General features: G+C 38.4%; 1 protein-coding gene and 1 long non-coding RNA gene across 2 annotated transcripts in view; one reads left to right on the top strand and one right to left on the bottom strand.

The window, feature by feature from the left end:
- Window positions 1–21,817, bottom strand: part of LOC105388952 (hemicentin-2) — a 103,089-nt gene that overhangs the window by 25,964 nt on the left and 55,308 nt on the right. The window contains exon 3 of the mRNA XM_011559999.3: window positions 11,264–11,442. Coding sequence (XP_011558301.2) covers window positions 11,264–11,442 — 179 coding nt within the window. The remainder of the gene's footprint in view (window positions 1–11,263; window positions 11,443–21,817) is intronic.
- On the top strand, window positions 734–1,492 carry LOC125490240. Its single transcript, XR_007267563.1, has 2 exons — window positions 734–904; window positions 1,238–1,492. It is a non-coding gene; the product is annotated as an uncharacterized LOC125490240 (long non-coding RNA).

Here is a 21,817-nt window from a genome sequence, read left to right as displayed (position 1 = left end):
TTTTGGTTGTTAATGAGGCGTTTGTTAAAAAAAAAAAAAGTTCCTTTTTGGATAAATAGATGGCGTTGTCTGGGGTTGTGACCAACTTTCAAACCCTCAGAACACACTCAGATCACAATATGTTATTCTGTGAGGCTAACGAAATGTGAAAGTGACGTAGGTAGGTAGAATTGTAGTATTATTTTCTCTATGATGTCGATGTCACTGTTGCTTCAGCGTTCAGTGCGATTGTGCGTACAGCCGTTCTTTTCAAGTTTTCTCAGTTTCCTTGTGTTTCTCCTGTATTAATTGAGTTGTAGTTGAGCTATCTGCTCCTCCTCCCTTGATACTGTAGAGTTAGTGCACTTGAGATAGTGACTCTTTTGAGATAGTGACTCTTGTGATAGTGACTGCTATACTGTAATAATGCCTAAGGACTATGGATCATGGTCCCTTGCCAATCTGAAGATAGAGTTACGAAAACGGAATGCCAAACTAACTGGACGGAAAGCCGTATTCACAGAATACTTAGCACTATCCCAAGCCACATGCAGTCTGAGCCTCGGAAGGATGGCTCGCGCTACCACCCGACATTTAATCACAACTAGTGAGTTCTTATTCTGAGTTTAGTACTCTTTGCTCTCTATGTAATTTTTGACAGTTGGTACACTGCGTTTTCACGCCATCTATCGGCTTACCCAAAAGCTCAACTGACAGCTGTCAAGGAAAACGGCTCATTCATTGTCAAGTGTCAAACCGAGTAAATTTCAGCAGCGCAAGGGCACATGCGCCGTATAAATTTTAACTTTTAATTGATTTGCAATGTAAAGAACTTAGTAAATTGCATCAGTAAATAACCGAAACTATATTATATAAGAAGGAAAATGTATACCGAGTACACAATAAGTTGTACATAGCCTACAATGTAAGTAAAACCAACCGCGCATTTTATCCTTGCTCATGCTCATAAAAACAAAATATTCACAATCTTTTGTATAGAAAAGAATACCGAATACACCGTTTCCGTCCGAATTTACCTGCACTAAGCAAAGATGAAATGCTCATGTACTATTTACCTTATAATCTTGTTTTTTTTGCTAAAGTAAATAATAATGCATACTGCATACCGAAATAATATAACTTGTAATAATAGCATAAAGATATAATACCGAATGCACAAATAATCCCGTAAAAATAACCGTTTAACCGCATAATCCCCTTTGACAATATGTATACAGATCTTGTGAATTTTTATCAGGTAAAAATTCTACTGTTGAGGGGGGAGAATGTAACGAAGTCGTTACAACAACGGCCACACACCTACCCGCATCTCCGAGCCAACAACAAGAACGCCGCGGGGTGGGGCACCGCACAGACCACTCCGGGTGACCAGAGGGGAAGCGGGACGGCACGGCCGCCGCACCTATAAAGCACCGCAAGACCGCCGCTCCGGCACCATTCGTCAACTCCAGCTCCGGCGTCTGATCAGCTCCCATCCCGTGCTTCCTTCCCACTCACCCTTATTGTATAGCCTGCGTCGCGACGATCTGGTCTCGATAGGCGCAGCTTGGTTACCCCCTCGTTGTGACTGAGGCTTCGAGCGCGGCGCGGCTGCAATTATTAGCCCAAGATCCTGTACCCTTTGTCCTTTCCTACTATTTGCTATAAATCCGCGTTTGCCCCTTCAGGGCCCTGTTTAAATAGTTAGATACTTAATAGATAATTATCCTTATTTGTGCATTTGTGTGGTGAATATATAGTTACAAGCTGTAAGTACTAGACATATAAGTTATTATTGTAAATAAAGCGGAGCCAGTCCCGCCTAATTGTTGTATATTGTAATCCGTGTTATTCATTTCCATCCCGTACACCTACCGAGGTTATTTCCCTCCAGGGGCCTCAGGAATAAGGATAGAATAGCTAGGACCGCTTCACGGTCATATTATAATCCCCCAGGGTGACCGGAGACTCCTTCAGAGGCCCGGCACCGACTTGAGCTAGCCTAGGACCGCTTCCCGGTATACACCATTCGAGAGACATTCAGTACCAGCCCTAAGCACTAGGAAACCAGTAGTCATTAGGGTAAGTACATATTTAATATAGCATCCAACCCCTACTCTCGGGGGAGGCCAGAGTGGTCGATTCACCCAGGGGTCGCTCCCCGGTGGTCCAGACCCGCTCCAGCTGAACTGCTACATTACAGATGTATTATGTAGTTGTACATTATACATTTTAGTATGAGGTAAAATTTCATGAAAAATACGTCAAATACTTTATTGGTTTGTTTGCAAAGTTTAGTGGATTGATAAAACAGTGATAAAGTGTAATTAATTAATTACACATTCATTTTTATGCAGCTTGTGTCTACGTGTACTTACTTACTTACTTATTCCCAATCTCCGCTGGGGAGCACAGGGCCGAAGTAAAGCGCCGCCATTGTTTACGATCTTGGGCCAGCTCAGAGACCTGTCTATGAGCTGGTCTACGTGTGTGTTACAAAAAAACCTGTACCTCACCTGTGGTAAACAGCTCCATTAAATAAGCAGCCCTCATAAAATTGTTTGTGTGTATACCTGCCAGAGTTTTTAACCCACGTGTTTATTTTTCATTTGGAGGGTTCTGTATCATAATCATAATACAAAAAATACCATAATGTAGGTACTGGGTAAGGGGACAAACGACTAAAATTACTTATACGCATAACTTTGAAATAGTTTACAGTTTGTTCTTACTTAATTTGTTACACTACAGATGGGGACATTGTAAACTTTGTAAAAAAATATGATACATATATACAAGATACTTGTAGGATATAGTATGCTGACTTACGAACAGACTGAGAGAACCTTCAAAAAGGGCCTTATTAGCTGGCTTACGGGACCCAAAAAACGAACACCTGTGTAATAAACACCCAATAGGGCGAGCCAAGCGAGTAAAATTCGCGCGGTTTTTAAATTTAAAAATGGAATAAAGCCGTTATTAACCGCGAAACAGCCAGTAATGTCATGGCGGCTCTACCGCTGGCTCACTTCCAAAACGTACAGATTTGCGCCCTCGACCTCTTCCTACGTTGTTTTATTTCGGAGTGACCAGAAGGACCTCTGCACTACGCTTGTTAAATTATTCCTAATTCAAATAAAGGTTTCGGTAGTTTTTTTTATAATAAATAACGGGGAAGATGTTATAGAGGTATACATAATACGTTGTACCTATTGTTGTTGCTGTCCTAAGGTACCCCAGTGGTACAGACGTACCACTACATACGTTTATATACGTATTGATATAGACATAGGTTGTACCTGGAAAAGTTTTAATAAACAAAAAATAAATCATGAATTTCATCAGTGAACCTTATGTCGGGCCTTTGTAGCCTGAAATCACAAAATGTTTTCATTGCGGTTCGATAAAAAAAACTTTTTTAAGCATTTAGTATTCCTTGAAAGTGAGCTCGACGAAAATTATTCCGAGGCTGAAATAAAATCAAGTCTTACACACACGCACATGTACATACACACAGCTTCTACATACATACCTACTTTACTAGATACAGAAGTATACCAGTATTATGTGCCCCGCTCAGCTCCATTAACCAATAAGAAGCGAGGAAACGGTTGTGGCGAATTCGCTTTGGCGCCAATTCCACTGCTTACTAAGTGGTTTTACTATTTCTTTGCACGGGAATGGTTTCATTAAAAATAATGTAAGTTTGCTTGTTTGTTATACGTATGATTGTGATAACGAGATAGGTGAAGTAGGTACTAAAGGAGTTTATTTCATAAAATGCGTTCGAGGTTGTTACACTCATGATATCTATAGATACAAAGCGTATAACCGTAACCGTTTATGTTTACATACTATTAACTGACGATGTGTTATCAATGAAATATATTAAAATAACTCTTGTGTCTAATGAACACTTTCGCAAACAAACACAAGTCTCTATTCGTCGCTCACGGGTCAAAAACCACAGTTTTCCACAAATAAACATTATGAAACTCTTTACAATATTACACATAACTGCGATTCCCGCCATAACTCTGGCTGGAGGGTGGACTATGCGCTGGCACATCCAAGTGGACAATTTATTTTCGTTTACAGCACACCCGCCCGTGTTACTTGCCAACGGGCTGTTAGTGGCCAGTTCGCGAAATAGGTCAATTTACGCCATGTAGAAAGGTGCAGCTCCGTATTCTGAGGAACGCGATGTTTTCACAGTGAACTGCGTACATCACCCGAGTCCGCGTTGTCTATGGCATAAATACATCCAAAGGTTGTCTGGAAGCCGTCTCGAACCGTCTCGTACCCTAATTAAGTTACAACTTGTTAATTTTCTTTTTGGTGTGCAATTTTTTTTTTTAATCCTTTATTTTTATAGAAAGCTTGGTACTAACAAAGAAAGACCATGTCGCCTTCATCGGAACATAACACATATAACGATAATAAGAAACTATTTTACTTAACTCTAGGTTACAACTTCTGTAAAATTAACATATATTAGATTCAGAAACTTAAAAACTAAAAGGAACTCTTTATCTGGCTTTAAGGCCCAGTTGCACCATTTTAACAATGCAATGGTGTGCAAATTAATAAAGAAAACTCTTTATAATTATCTTCATCTTCATCATCATCATATATAATTATCTAGGAATTCTTAATCTTTGGAATAGCATTCAAAATGACGAGCTGAATCAGCCCTGAATTAGTGAGCAGAACTGTAACTTCATTTAAGTAGATAGGTACGAGTATCTGTTTTATACATAATCCGCTTCGTAGCCGGGATCACACCAGCTTAGGCAGCTAACAGATTAACCACCAAATAATAATAATAATAATCTATTATTTTTCGATGGAAGGGTAGAATAGAGGCGATTTGCCGCTGGCTACAAATTGACCCCAAATACGTCTTAAGTAGAATCATGGGATTTAAGAGGTTTAGTAGACCGACTGCCCCAGACAGGTGGTTGGCAGAGCTCTTGGGGCTGTCTTATAGGTATTATAGGTCTAAGTGTGATAGGCCTAGTACAGAGTGTTGTGGCGAGTTGAGGATTGCTAAAGGCTTTATTTCAGCAATGTGTTGGTAGGTAATATTCATGTAAGTAACACTACGTATAAAGTAAACGGGTTTAAACAGATCACGGTGTAAATTACATTTTCTCTGACAATCAATTTCATTTGTTTGTATACAGTTATTTATTTTTCATATTTTATGAGATTTGTCATAATGTTGTTCATAATTGCGTAAATCATTTAATCAAACTGTAAATATCTATGTTCACAATACAATCTAAATAACTTATTCTAAACTTTAGAAAAACTTATGACTATAGGTACCTATAGCCTAACTATAAACAAAAAAAAACTATGTTTTTTGCTCCGGAACGCAGCAGGAAGGCGCTGGCAGCGTTGCCTCGCTGTACAGCCAGAGAGATCCTCTGCATCAGAAACGTTACAGAGCGGATGTCTAGCCCGCAGTGCCTCATGCGACGGCCTATGCTTTTGATGAATGTTTTGCCGTCATGACCCCAGATTCCCGTAGCCACGGGCACAAAGATGTAGTTGTCCATGAGGCCGCTATATTTGGCTATTTTCTGTTTTGCTGCTAGTTCTGCTGCGGCCTCGGGAGTTGCAATGGTGGATGCTACATGTGAAGGTGCAAAAGTGCAAACACATGTAGCATCCCACAGCAAGCAGCGCCCCTTCTCCCAGGGGATCAATGTGAGGCCATCTGGCCTTTTCCCGTCGTTTCTGCTAAGCCCCGGGGGCTCTAATACATATAGACGGGATATTGGCGAAACTAAGCTCTTCGGATGATGTCGTTGATGGCGTGATGCCGCGACAGCCTTCCCCCACTCCGGACGCAATGGAGACCATGCCGTCCTTGTGCATCGACCTGTGCACCACACCGACATATATGGTAGTGGTGGTAGTAGATTTTGCAGCCTAGCCTCAGTCCGACAGCCACACGCAACGAATCGTTGTCCAAGAGGGTTCCCAGCTGTGGAGAAGGCAAAGCATGTAGCCAAATACCCGCCTCAGGCTTGGAGACCGCCCGCAAACGTGCCAGCTCTACGCCTTTGCTTTCGTCCAGACTTGCTCTAGATGCCACATCGTCCTCTTATCAACGAAAGGGATACGAAACCCATCACCATCAATGTTAAGAATATTAGTGACGAGTTCCAATGCCCCATGCGATGAGGCCAGGAATGCGGGAAGCTCAGTGCCCCCACGATATACATGCTTTTGAAAAACAAAATTGATACAAATGGATAATATGACGTTGGATTCATAAAATACAATCTTATCTCCTATTCCCTCCATCCAAAGGTTGTCTGGCAGAGATCACTTTTAGTGATAAGACTGCCTTTTGTACCCTAATTAAGTTGCAATTTGTTATACCTATGATTCTTTGTTGGTGTGCAAATAAAGCGTATTCTATCTATGTAGTATATATCTATCTGATACATCCGAAATATAAAACACTTTTTAAAAACATCGTACGAGTACCTAAGTGGCAAAAAATAATTTCTAGAATGTTACTAAAAACAGTGTATCATTGTGATAGTTAATAAAGAGCCTTACATAAAATTGTTATGGAATATTTTTATTCGATTTCAGAACTGGAACATATGTTCATGAAATTATTCTTTTCCGTTCCGTTCAACGCGGTGGTAAAATAAATCCATTGAAATTTTATTGAAATCGTTTCCCACATAAAAGGAATCGTTAAAGTTCAAATTAGCTGGGGGTAATAATAACATAGGCAGAGGAATATGGCATATGCATTATTCAAAATAATAGGGAAAATATTTGGTTTAAAATATCTGATTTATTGTGTACTAAAGAAAATCGCGGTCGTCTTTTAAATTTAACTTCTAATTTAGGGTTAAATAGGAAAGTCAAAACTCACTATAATGCCTACAACGAGTGTTGTCCTCCCACGGAGAAGACTATGTCCTTATCCATATCCACCAGTGGATGATTACAGACTGATGATGATGAAAATGATGAAAGAAAGTAGTAAATTATTTCAAAAAGTAATGAAATGTGGAACCGAAGACGGAAATTGAGGAAAAGTTACTCTATCATTCATATTCCTTTGCATACGCTACTTTACCCACAAAGCAAGGTTTTTAAACTTTACTCTGTGCTAATAGTGCCTTGGACACCTAAAGATAACTTAACTATTTACAATTTACATTTATAATATTATGTAGATTTAAATCCAGATTTGCAGCAGAAATTATAGCGTGAATCTAGTGTCGCGGTTTTAGTATAATTTAAGATAAGCATTTGCTAACTCTGTAAGTCTAAAGCGTAATATTATTACTGTGTACTACTGGATTTAAGACTCAGTTCCTCACTTCCGTAAATCTGCTTAGTCAGGAACTTAGGTCATAGTCATAACCTACAGCCAATAACAGCATTGCATTCCATACTAAAGTTTTGTGAAACTGACAGTTTTTTTTGGTCATTAGAAGAAATACTACATGCAGTGCAGGTGAGGTTTGTAACCATTAATTTTAAGTTGTTAGTAGACGGAGATTCTTTCTTCGATTTCAATTCTGAACAACAACAACAACATACCTAGAGAAGTTTAAAAAAAACAGGATATGGGTCGAAAGCTACTATTTATTTTAATGGCATTCAGTTTAAGTTGTAAGCATCCCAGAGGCGCTCTGTTCTCTCTGATACGGAGCATGAAAGAGGGCTTTTCCATTCCTTAGATTTCCCTTTGGGAGACGTTAACTCTTCTATTTTCTTGTGAATGTATTTGTATATCCTTGACGAAAACTAGTTTTGAAAATCACTCCCCAGATAACTTAACAGTGAAAGTTTAAATAGTGTGTAGATATCAAACTACTTCTGAATAGAAAATTATTAACGGAATTTTTAATTGAATTTCCTATCAAAAAGGTATCTTTGTTAGGCTCAACTGAGTTCAAGGTAGATATAGGATAACTTTGTTTAGGAGAGGCCAAATTTAATGATTTTTTATTTATCTAGTACGTGCAGATGTACCCATATAAAAGAGAAAAAAAAACTGATTTAACCGACATGAAGTTCTAACCCACGGCCTCCCATGCAGTAAATAAAAATTACTTCGTTTGTTCTGCGCTAAACTGTTTTGTACAAGAAAGCGACGGAAGAGTCTAGCCTTACGAAGGAGAATGGCACTGTACTAAGTAGAATTGAGGTATTAAATATTAATTATTATGCTGCTAAATTAAATAGGTTACGAATTTCAGTGCGCAATGACTGCCTTACTTTTGGAAACCTTATACTGTAATAATTACACACGAGCTAATTACAAGGTAGGCACGTAGTAATGAAGCAATTAATTAGTATGGCTGCGTCAATTGTTACCAACATTATTATAATGATTATTTTAAAGGAGAATTCTCATTTTTGTCTAGGAGATGTACCTAAGCGGTATACAATACAGTCGAAACATTTTTGACATTTTATGTGCCAATTTTTCCATAGTCGGTTAGAGAATAACCAGGTATTAGTGGTTGACTTTTGACACATCTGCCAAGAATTTTATATGGAGATGACGAATAATTGAGTAACCAATCCCTGGTCGATTAGATAACTGACTTTGGAGAAACTGGGGCTTAAGATTACAGTTAACATAATCTTAATAAACAAACCCCCATTCCACAGAGTTTTCAAGTGTTTTTTTTATGTGTCATGACATGAACACAGGAGACTTGACACACTGCTGACTTAAATCTACGTTTATTTCCGGGATTTTGTCGACGGCAAAACAAATGACTATCACGGCTTCATCCCTCCCCATGCGTGTATGTAAAGGGTGTGTATTTTCCCTCAGTTGACTATTTCAAAGATGTGTTCTAAAGCCTGCCGGGAGTCCCTCTGGCAATATCCCCTATTCTCATGAATTATACATTGAGTTCGAAGACGGGATTGCAGCCTGCAGGTGGCGAAAGTAACTTGAGCTATTGTTCTGAGTAAACTTAGAGCTTTTTATGCAGAAGAAAACGAATTGTTCTCAGGACTGAGCGGCGTAATAAGCGTTTTCATTTTCAATATCAGATTTTATAGCTGCAGTAATGGACCGCTGGTTGCATTGTATTTTTCTCGTTCCACTCTCATTACTATTTACTGGGTTTTATTTTGAGATCTATTATGTGCTAAGGTACGCAGCTATAAAACAAAGAATTGCCGACAATTTTAGTTATTTCTGGCTATGTATTGTTCAAATGATGTTGACGATGTGTACTTTAGATCTCACTGAGATATCATTTAAATCGATCTAGTAATGTTTTGAAATAAACGTCGTTTTAGTTTTGTGTGAATGGTTTCCAAAAAAATATTTCGCTTGTGTTAATGTTTGTTATGATAGTGTAGATAAATTAAATCAAAATCTATTTCGAGTAATATCCGTTTTACCTACATCGAAAATACGCTTCGTCCAAAAATACCCTGGAATTCATAGAAACATTAATTTTATTCGTAAACTTTGTTTTGATATTGGACCGTTTACTGTAACTTTCCGGACCAAATTATTAACAATAAGTTTAACTTTGTTGTTGAAAAAATTAGAATATTACATTATTATTTCACAAACTAAGCGGCTTTAATGCTACTTTTAAAAATAATCACGTACTGACGTTATCTGAGGAATAAAATTGTTGCTGTTATACATCTGAATGTTTGTATTAGACAATGACAGCAACAATTTTATTCTTCAGATAACACTTATCTGACCATTGAAAAAGCAGCCCTAACTTGGTACTAACTTTGAATAAAAACAGTTTACAAATACTGCAAACGTTCCTTGCTGGTGTTGTGTTTAGATCTCATTCATATCACCACAGCGGTCGGAATTAAAAATATATATGTTTGCGTCACAGATACTAAAGAACCTATTTTAAAACTATATTTATCTCGATTCTGAAGGCAGAAATTCTAATTTTATCACTGTCAAACAAAAAAAAAAGCTAGTATAAAATGAGATTTCAGAAAACAGTCATGGAGTCGAATTTTAAACAAAGAATTTAAGGTTATGACAGCATTAAAATTAGAATTTCCACCTTCAGAATCGACATCATTATCCATACAAATAGAGCATGATTAGTAGAGAATTATCTGAGAAAAAAGGCCCTCAATAATGCAGGTTGTTAATAATATGCTCTTATTGAGCACTTCATTCCTCTGGAGCACGGTTTCTGCATCTAGAAATAACATAAAATAATCTCATACTATAAAAGAGCCAAGCGCAAAGGAAAATTACTATTTATATACTTAAACATAAAAGCGTAAAAGGTCACGACTCACGAGGCGAAATGCATACGGCGTGTACTGCCGAGTTCAAAACTCTTTGACACAAAGAGACTAGCGGACTCGCCACAAATGACCATTTACGTTCTATCTCCACCGCTCTAACTAACACTGTAATATCAAAACCACAACTGTATAACTCGCCTCGGCAGAGACCGCGTTTAAAGGAATGTCACTACTTTCAGTTTGGACACTTAAAATGATTGTACATTTTAAAAAATAGGTTTAGTGCCAATTTCTCCATTCTCTGTTAGAGCATAACCAGGGAGTAGTGGTTTACTTTTGACACATCTGTCATGAATTTTATATGGAGATGACGTTTAAATTTACATATATTTTTGTATTTAAATTATACCTACCTAATTTATTAAAATAAGATAATTATATATTTTAAATCAATCCAACATGTACAGACTAACACTAACTTACTAAGTATACTCGTAGACTGTATAAAATTTTGTCAAATAAATTCAAATAGGTACATATAGAGAGTTTTTTTGTTTTATGCATCTAGTATCTGAAAAACAAAAAAATCAGTTTTACAAAAACTAGCACACTACGTAGTACGTCGTAGCACGGTGTAGCTATACTACGGCGTAGCATACTTACGGCGTAGCACGGCGTAGCAATACTACAGCATTGATATTAGCGCGTAATAAAAAATATTTTGCTTTCGTGTTAAAAACTTAAGTCGTATCGTTCTATTGGCGGAACAATCGACTGTTGATGAACAGTTAAGAATCTACCAATTTAGTATCTGAGATTTAAAAACAGACTTTAGAATTTTTTTTAGCTTTTAATGTTGTTTTTATAATCATCGCTGCAAAATAAACTATGTTCAGGCTACAGTGAAGCCACCATACCCACTGAACTATACAAAACCAAAGTCATTCATAATATTATCAACAGTGAAGCCACGATTAAGCCCACAGAACTACACCAAAAACATAGTCAATTATGATAACATAACAAAACTCACAGCGCGATCGCCAAGATTCTTCACCCTGCAGTGCAGGTACGCCGGCTGTCCGACCGCGGCGGTGTACTCCCGCTTGGTCGCGTTGTCGAAGTAGGGCTGCGACGACGGCTCGGGCTCCTCCAGCGCCGGGGTAGTCTCTGTAGTGGAGGACACGTTGCCGTCGCCGCCCACTGACATCCCTGCGGGAGAAGGATGGCATGAGCGAGGATTGTATGTGTGTGAAGCGATAAGCTATATTATGTTGGTCAAAAATTGATATGTAATTTTTTTAACAGCAGCTCGTGGGGTGAAAATAGTGAATGTTTTCATCCACACTATTGTTGTTGCTTAGATATGTTGATGTTGATGCACTGTTCAAATTTAACTTTCGCAAACATGCTCTCGCTAATGGTTTTTTGCGACGTCTCATACAAAATTTCTAAAGTAGGAGGTAAAATTGTATGGTAGATCCAATAAGTTATTTGCTTACGGTATGTTTCTAGTAAAAATATGTTTAGTCTGTCTGGTAGATCATCAATATAAGGTGCATCTTTTCAGTAGTGTTGAAATTATTTCTATCAAACAGTCTTTATACCTACTAAAAAGTAATTAGTTAATATTCGTTAAGCTCATTTAAAATATTAGAAGATTCTAGAGACAATTGAGGGTCCATTGTTATCTTCAATGTACTTCTAAAGTCAAAAGGATTAATGAACGGAACAGATTACAAAGCGAAATACTAAAATGATTTATTGTTAAGTACAGACTTGTATAAATTGGTTTGCCTGAAGTCTTTGTAAATTGCGTGGAAGCTGCTCAATGAAAATATGGCGACGAAAATTTCGTCATGAAACCCTTTACATCTTATAACTCCTTTAATTTCTACGACGCAATAATTATTATAATTATTTGCCTCTTCAATCTGATGTTTTGGAAGGATCTGGACCAGTCTTATCTATTGTTTGCTAGTAAATATAACGTAGTGTACGGTAACTGAGCTTTAGAGATAATATTTTCGCCTTCACACTTAGTATGATACATATAGGGTTCACCTATACATGCACAACCCCATAAATACAGAAAATATAAAACAGACACTTCAACAAACATTCAAGTCGCAGCTTGAAACACAATCCGCATTATAATTAAAGCAGTTCAAAAGCGCATGCACCTCGCGCGATCCACTCAAAGAGGTGACGGTAATTCGAAGCACAAAAAGCCTGACCTATTTGCTTAGTAGGGGCGCGTGAAAAAGAAAGATAGGAGGCATTACCCCGACAGACCTACTTTGTGCTGAGAACCGACTCTCAAGGACGCTTTTGTGCTATTCGATAGTATCTTGGATGGGTGTTGAATAGTTCTGACGGCTGTTACGTTGTTGTTGATATGTTATGTTGTTTCTGTAAGGGCACAGAAGGGAAGTGTCTTTCTTGGTTGTTATGCTTTTAACAAGAATGTGTGTGTGCATTTAGTGTAGAATAAGTTCTACACTTCCCTTATATAATATAATAATAATATATACTTCCCTAGCATCTCAATACTAACATAATTTTTACAATAATAAGAAGTTCGTTAAGTTTTTGCAGAGTTCTTATGATTTTATATAATACTAGCTGTTCAAAAGTTTTTCCGTGGGAATTCCGGGATAAAAAGTAGCTTATGTTCTTTCTCAGGGTCTAGACCGTATGTATACCAAATTTCATTCGAATCCGTTCAGTAGTTTTGGCGTGAAAGAGTAACAGACAGACAGACAGACAGACACAGTTACTTTCGCATTTATAATATTAGTTAGGATGTTTACATAAATGCCAAATATTTGGGATGCGGAATACAAATAACCGTATTCATGTCGGCTTTGGTGTTGATCACCCTGGAAGATAATTCAAACCCCAATGGATCTTCAACACTATTATCTGACATGATTCAAATGTGTCTTCTATTTGGTAACTTTCAAACAATGAAAATGGTTGACGCGCTGGGATGGAACGAGTTGTGTGAAAGACGTATAGTACCTACATTATACCCAACTTATTAAATTAAATGTTCAGCCAAAAGGCTCGTATGACTCATTTAGGCTTTTTACTCTGTTATGAGGATTTATGATAACATTTACATATTTAAATGACATTTATATATATTTGTGCCTATAATAAATCGTATTTGCTAGAATAAAGTATGTTACCATACATGTAAACCAAATCTATTTATGTTATGGTAAGTGTCGTGTACATATTATTATGAAAACATACTTTCCATCTCTTGGAAATCCTTCAAAATTATTTATATGGCTATAACGTTTTATCGGATATTTTCCTAGTGTGACCCAATTCTCTGACGACAATTTTCATATTTTTCTATAGAACGGGAAAGGAACTAGGCAACCAAAAGCTTTATCAAATAGGCAGTGAAGATGAAATGTGGCCATGATTTTCAAAGTTGCTTTTGGTTTCAATGGTCCATGGCCTATTTTTTTAGTTTTAGCTTATCTTTTCCTTGCAAAGGTTATGCGTGATAATCTGAAAAATATAATGACTCAGATAATTTAACTAAATAATTAGGCTATATAATAGGATGCTTTCTATTATATAGCTTATGTATGGCTATCAAAATTCTATTTAGACCTGGTTTCTCATGATTCTGTTAGTTACAGTCTCAATAACGGATTTGCTGACGACGCGTTTAAGGATTATTACCCTTGTTAATTGGATGAGTCCCATGACGAAAATCTAATAGACCATTCATAAATCAAGCATTATGTGAATCATTCACTCACACTTCATTCAATATTCTGTCATATTCATTGAAATTGGTGTCTATGTCTCTATAATGTCAAACAACTCAAACAACCAAACTTTTTGGTTTTGAGGTTGCCATGGTTACTATTTCTATCGAGGTTGTTTTTTGACATCCGTCATTGAAAATAATATTATTACGCCATGCCCTTTGAAAAACAATACAACGAACAAGATGGAGTGTCAGTGCAAAAGAAACTTCGCGGGAAATAACATATCAATTTCCAAGTAAGGTCTTATTTTAAATTATTTTGTTAGAAGGTTTTTGACTTAATTCAATAATTGTCATTACGTCATTAGGTTAAACTTCTTGAATCTACCTCTGTGGTCTAGTGGTAGAAGCTCAGCTTCATCACCCATGGATCCCGGGTTCGATTTCCAGGTAGGGCCATCAATTTGTGTTTCTATATTGCGGTTCCAAGTTAGGTTAGGACATTAAATTAAAACTTTTATCTCGGTTTGACAGTATATAAAACCCGTATATTGTTTATCAAAGGCTCTGTTCATTTTTCCATCTTGAATTCTTGACAGATGTGTCAAAAGTCAACAACCCGTTGCCTGGTTACCGGTCTTAACCAAGTCTTAGCGGAACCCCACAGCAGCAATTAAGTTTATCACCCGATCAAGGGAGTTAACCCCTTGATCTAGCATGGTGGGACACTCACTAACCTTAACGGTCCAATATTTATCCAAACCGAGGTATTTTTAACCTAACCGAATGGTGTGAAATTAGGCCTTAGACCTGGTTTCTCATGATTCTGTTAGTTACAGTCTCAATAACGGATTTGCTGACGACGCGTTTAAGGATTATTACCCTTGTTAACTGGATGAGTCCCACGACGAAAATCTAACAGACCATTCATAAATCCAGCATTATGTGTATCATTCACTCATTTCCCTCACACTTCACTCAATATTCTGTCATATTCATTGAAATTTGTTGTCTATGTCTCTGTGATTTCAAACAACCTCAAACAACCAAACTTTTTGGTTTTGAGGTTGCCATGGTTACTATTTCTACCGAGGTTGTTTTTTGACATCCGTCATTGAAAATAATATTATTACGCCATGCCCTTTGAAAAACAATACAACGAACAAGATGGAGTGTCAGTGCAAAAGAAACTTCTCGGGAAATATCATATCAATTTCTAAGTAAGGTCTTATTTTAAAATATTTTGTTAGAAGATTTTTCACTTAATTCAATAGTTCTCATTAAGTCATTAGGTTTAACTTCTTGAATCTACCTCTGTGGTCTAGTGGTAGAAGCTCAGCTTCATCAGCCAGGGATCCCGGGTTCGATTTCCAGGTAGGGCCATCAATTTGTGTTTCTATATTGCGGTTCCAAGTTAGGTTAGGACATTAAATTTAAACTTTTATCTCGGTTTGGCATTATATAAAACCCAGACAGTATTTCGCTTCATTTTTTATGTCACACAACATCTAGTTCGTATATTGTTTATCAAAGGCTCTGTTCATTTTTCCATCTTGAATCTTGACAGAATGAGTGACAAGTAAACAACCCGTTGCCTGGTTACCGGTCTTAACCAAGTCTGAGCGGAACCCCACAGCAGCAATCAAGTTTATCACCCGATCAAGGGAGTTAACCCCGTGATTTAGCATGGTGGGACACTCACTAACCTTAACGGTCCAACATGTAACCAAACCGAGGTATTTTTAACCTAACCGAATGGTGTGAAATTAGGCCTTAGTCTATAATTATTAGAATGAAAAATATGAGAAACGTTAAAACCGACTGTAGCAACAGTAATGTTAATAGTATTAATAAGTACTTATGGACCCGCCGAATTTCAGTAGGCTTTAACTTTACGGTATAAAGTAACTTATTCTATCATTGACCTACAATAGCAACAAACACGTCTTAGAGAATGACTACTTATCTAAAAAAATTGACCATAACTTTTTACAGCTAGACCTAACGACCCTGTTAGTATACTTTACCACCAAAAATATGTAACAAAATCCGCCTATAATCATATTCGATAATAGGGTATCAGAGTGTGTTACGTAAATAAGGTTGAGTTTTGCTTGTATAGGTACAGGTTTTGAGGAAAAGACGTCTCTAAGCAACGATGATTTATTTGCAACTAACTGACCAACTTCATACACACTGAATTTGATGATACAAAATAAGTAGATGAGTAATATAGCCGCACGGGGCGTTTTCAAATTTATACAAGAAAGCTAGGCACAAATAGATGAGTAGGTAAATAGTTTAAATCACAATAAGTATAAGATATAACAATCAACATGCCGCCCACCAAAACCTTACATAAAGGTTTTACAAAATCTCTCTTAATCCTATTTACTTTGGAAGCAATTAATTAAAATTTCTGCAAAGTAAGCACACAATAAATTTAACTGGTGATAAAACTAAATATCGATTGACCATGCTTTTATGTAAAATTACTTAAAACTATCATGCATACCACTAATCATTTAAAAGTTCATCAAATTAACAGTCCACTTAATCTCACTCACAGTTCACTGGCAGTTCGCACAATTTTGTAACAGATCGCACTATCACCTTTCCACGACACTTGACACTATAGACTCGGCACGCGCCGTCCTGGCCGGGATGCTTCTGCACGACGCGGGCCAGGGCCCACTTGGCCGGGGGCAAGCTCTCCTCCTTCAGGAGCACGATGTCACCGACTTCGTATTCTGTGCTGCGTCTTTGCCATTTCGGACGATTTTGGAGACGGGTCAAGTATTCTGCTTGCCATCGATGCCAGAAATGTTGCACTAATCTTTGTGTCAATTGCCATCTTGTTAATCGGTTCAAGTTGGTATCACATAAATCAGGTTCTGGTACGTTTATGGGAGCTTCGCCGATCAAGAAGTGGCCAGGCGTTAACACTTCAATGTTGTCTACATCCACGGTATCAATGGGACACAGGGGCCGGGAGTTCAGACAAGCTTCAATTTGACATAGTGTTGTCGACATCTCTTCGAAGGTAAGATTGTGATTTAAGGTTCTTTTCAGGTGGTATTTGACAGACTTCACCCCTGCTTCCCACAAACCACCGAAATTAGGGCTATAGGGTGGTATAAAATGCCACTGGGTACCTTCTTCAATGAGCATATCTTTCACATGATCTGGCATTTCTAAATTGGCTTCCTTCCATAGTTTTGTCAATTCCTTGTTGGCTGCCACAAAATTCGTGCCATGGTCGCTCCACAAATGACTGCATTTTCCTCTTCTTGCCACGTATCTTCTGTATGCACCGAGGAATGCGTCTGCAGTTAGGTCTCCCACGAGTTCCAAGTGGATCGCCTTTGTGCTCATACAAATAAATATGCAAATATATGCCTTGAAACATTTCGTGCCTCTTCCTTTCGCCATCGATACATTGAGCGGTCCAGCAAAGTCTACGCCAGCGTGCAAAAACGGTCTCGTTGGGGTCACTCTGGCCCTTGGCAGATCGCCCATTATTTGCGTTCTTTGAGCAGCTCTTTCCTTGGCGCACGCTAGGCATTTGTGAATATGTAACCTTACTATGCTCTTCACTCTTATGATCCAATAACGGGCTCTCAGATAAGCCATCATCAGTTGAATGCCTCCATGCATGGTCTTAATATGAGCATCGGCCACGAGTAAAGGAACCAGTGTGTTCTTGTGTCCCAAGATAATCGGGTGTTTTGTGTTCTCTGGTATATCTGCATTCCTGAGTCTACCGCCCACCCTGAGGAGATTTTCAGTATCCAAGTATGGAGTGAGTGGTCGTAATGCGCTCGTGGTGTGCACTGGTTTATTCTCCTTCAATGCATCTATTTCCCTTGTAAACTCTATTTTCTGTACTGTACTTATTATCTTTCGTAATGTTTCTTCCAACTCTTCAGTGGTAAAAGATTTTTCTGTATCGTTGTGTCTTTTGAAATTTAGAAATCTTCTGGCATATGTCACGACTCTTATCAGTTCTTGCAGAGTGTCATATTCTTCAAAGTTTGGTATAACGTCCATTTCTTGTGTTGCATGTATCTTTCTCTGTTCTTCTTCTGTTTGAGTTTTCGGTCTAGTGAATTGTATTTCTTTCTTCTGTAGCCACGCTGGACCCTTCCACCATAGTGTGTTGGACACTAGTTCTGTTAGCATTAATCCTCTACTAGCTACATCAGCTGGATTGTTTTCTGATGTAACGTGATGCCATCTCTGGTTACCAGTGTTGTCTAGGATCTCAACAACGCGATTACTCACAAAGACATTCCAACGCGCAGGATCACCAAATAGCCATGATAATACAATTTCAGAATCAGTCCAGGCAAATATACGGCTACTGGGTATTCTGGTGGCCTCTTGAACTTGCTTTAACAATCTAGACAGCAGCACGGCACCACACAGTTCCAATCTTGGAAGTGACACTGGTTTGACTGGTGCCACTCGACTCTTTGCTGCTATGATACTGGTCTCATAGTTGCCTTCAGCGGTTTCGACTCTCATGTACGCTACAGCGGCATACGCCTTATTGGACGCATCACAGAAGCCGTGAACTGTTGTGTTTTCTGCTACGGCTTCACAGGTATGTTGCCATCTCTCAATTTCAACTTCCTTGACATACTCTAAACTTTCTCTAATCATTAACCATTCTCTTTTTCTTTCAGGTTCCACTTCTTCGTCCCAGGAGACTCCATCGCGCCACAGTTTCTGCATGACTATTTTTACAGGTATGATAGCAGGTGCAAGAAAACCCAACGGATCGAATAGTCTTTGAGCTTCAGCAAGGATTTTTCTTTTTGTTATTGTTTCAGGAGGAGGAAGCAGATGCAGCTGATAGGTAAGTACATCTTTGATTCGATTCCAGGTCAACCCGAGCGCCTTTATTGTTCCTTCTGTCTTGATATCTATATTTGTTTCAGAATTTATTTGTTGTGGTCTCAGTTGATTTAGTAATTCTTCACTATTTGACGACCATTTCTTAAGAATGAAACCTGCTCTTTGTAATATTTCTGTTATAGTGATTGCTGCGTGAAGAGCTTCTTCTACATTGTCTCTCCCAGATATAAGATCGTCAACAAAGAAGTCTTCCTTTATTGTTTTAGCTTCCGCAGGAAAATCTTTACCTTCATCTTCAGCTATTTGCATTAAGGTTCTGACAGCAAGGAACGGTGCTGATGATGTTCCGAATGTCACTCGTAACAACCTGTAGTCCTTTGCCTCATCTGATGAGTTTGATCTCCACAGTATCCTTTGGTAATCAGCGTCTTCTTCAGTTACCATAACTTCTCGGTACATTTTTTGTACATCGGCAACCAGACATATGGGTTTCATTCTCCATCTTATGATGAGGTTTCTCAGATCTTCTTGTAAAGGTGGTCCTACGAGTAAATCATCATTGAGTGACACATTGTTCGTGCCCTTGCAACTTGCATCAAACACAATTCTCGTCTTTGAGGTGTCTTTTTCTGCCTTTACCACGGCGTGATGTGGCAAATATACAGCAGGTTTATCCATATCCCTTTGTGGTACTTCTTCCATATGGTTCAGTTCTATGTATTCTTCCATAACTTTTCTGTATTCTTGGTGTAGCTCTGAATTTCTCTCGAACCTTCTTTCCATCTGTTGTAGTCTTTTGAGAGCTATGTTTCTTGTTTCACCTTGTGTAGCTCTTGGCTCGTTGTACTTCATGGGTAATTTCACTATGTATCTTCCTTCTTTGTCTCTTGAGTGGGTTGTTCTATATATCTCTTCACATAATCTCTCGTCTGCTGTGAGTGTGCGCTGTTTATTTTCATCTAATTCCCACATAGATTTGAGCATGTCGTCCATATCCACATCAAGGCAATGTAGTGAAATTAGTTGTTCATTTTCTTTCTGTGTATCTACATTTCCAAACAAGATCCATCCCAGGCTTGTGTTTTGTGCAATTGGGGAGCCTGGTGGGCCTTTGATTACATCATTCTTTAATATCTTGGCATAGACTTCGACTCCCAGCAACATGTCGATTCTTCCTGGTTTATTGAAGCTGGGGTCAGCCAGTGTTATACCTTCTAAGTGTTTCCACGTTTCACATGGTATTGGTTTGTTTGGTAGTTGCGACGTTACACTTGTAGCCATGACGTATGCTCTCACGTTGATGTTGAAATTATTTTCAGTTCTTGATCGTAGCTCTATTTGTACGGCATGGTTGATTTGCGTAGTAGTTGAACCAACACCCTTTACAGTTCCTTGAACTTGTGTTCTTTTTAGTTTGAGTAGTTGAGTTGCTCTTTCACTTATTAGCGTTGCTTGAGACCCTTGGTCTATCAGTGCTCGTAGTACAGTAGTCTGGCCTGCCTCATTTCTCACTGGCACAAGTGCTGTTGCCAGTAGTGCTGTAGATTTTTTGCTCACGAAATGAGAAGATATTGCGACTTCATGCTCTTTGTCTTCTAAAATGTTATCTTCATCCTCCACATCAGTGTACAAGGCTGCCTCTGTTGCATTTATTTGTTCCTTATTACCAGTGACATCTTGTTTAACTCGTTCGTGTAGAAGTGAATGATGGTTTTTCCGGCATATTTGACATGAGGTTTGCAGCTTGCAGTAGAATATAGGGTGTCCCGGTAGCAGACAGTTGTAGCACAATCCTTTGTCTCTAACAAATTCACTTCTGTTCGTGGGTGTCAGCTTAGCAAACTCTCTGCAGTGTGAAAGCGTGTGATTCTCTTTATTACAGAATACGCATGTTTTATCTTCTGTGCTTGCCACGTGGAATGTGCGTTCTTTAATCGGCTTTGGAATTGCCACGGTGAGCTCTAAAGTGTGAATTCTGCCTTCGAGAAACGTCAAGAACTCCTTGAATGTTGGTAGTTCATCTAAGCTTGCTGATGATGATGATGAGCTGACATGCTCTTCCCACTCCTTATGAGTTTCAGTATCCAGCTTCTGTGTACATATGAATAACAACACTGGATCCCATGTGCTTGTTGTTATGTTCAAATTCTTCAACCCGCTCAAACATTCTCTTGTTATATCTAAGAAGACCTTCAGTTGAGTTGGGGACTGTGCTTGTACTTTCCTCTGCATAAATAAACGTTTTAAGATTGTGTTGACTATAAGTCGCTTGTGACTGTAGCGCTTTTTTAATGTTTCCAAAGCAGGTGCGTAGTTACTCTCTGTGACTTGGTAGTACTTCAATGTAGCACTGGCTTCACCAGTCAGGCATGCCTTTAAATAATGTAACTTTTGAACACTACTTAACGCCGCATTGTTATGTATGAGCGAATTGAATGTGTCCTCGAACGATTGCCAGTCTTCGTAATTACCGGAGAACTTAGGTAAATCAATCCTCGGTAGCCTCACATCCACTGATACTCCTGCTCCTTGAATTCTAGAATGTTCGCTTGTCATTGAAATGTTCGGTGTTTCCGTGCTTGTCAATATGTTAACCAAGTCTTGCATGTCCGATTTTAGTGATAGGTAAATATCTTCACACTCGCTGTAGCTTTCATTCGTAAAATACGGTAAACAAGCCCGTTCTTCCCTTTTAGTAGCTTTTAACAATGATGTGTGCGTGTTTTTAAATGTGTCCCAGTACTCGTCTATACATTGTATTCGTACTTTTAAATAACCAAGTGTTAATCTGGCCTTAGGTGCTTTCTTGAAGTTTGTTTGTGCCTTCTGAATTAAAATCGCAGTGTCCTCTTGTTGATCAATGAGTTCCTCCATTGATGTCATGATAAATCACGAAAATTACACAGCCGATTTGTAGAAATAACACAAATGTTCAAAGTTTTCAAAGTAGGTCCGTCTGGACTCACGTACACAAATTGTTAAATGTTCACA

This window comes from Plutella xylostella, chromosome 21 (genome assembly GCF_932276165.1).
Source record: "Plutella xylostella chromosome 21, ilPluXylo3.1, whole genome shotgun sequence".
In the NCBI taxonomy this organism is placed as follows: domain Eukaryota; kingdom Metazoa; phylum Arthropoda; class Insecta; order Lepidoptera; family Plutellidae; genus Plutella; species Plutella xylostella.
Note: the sequence above shows the minus strand (reverse complement) of the source record. Positions and strands in the feature narration are given on the sequence as shown.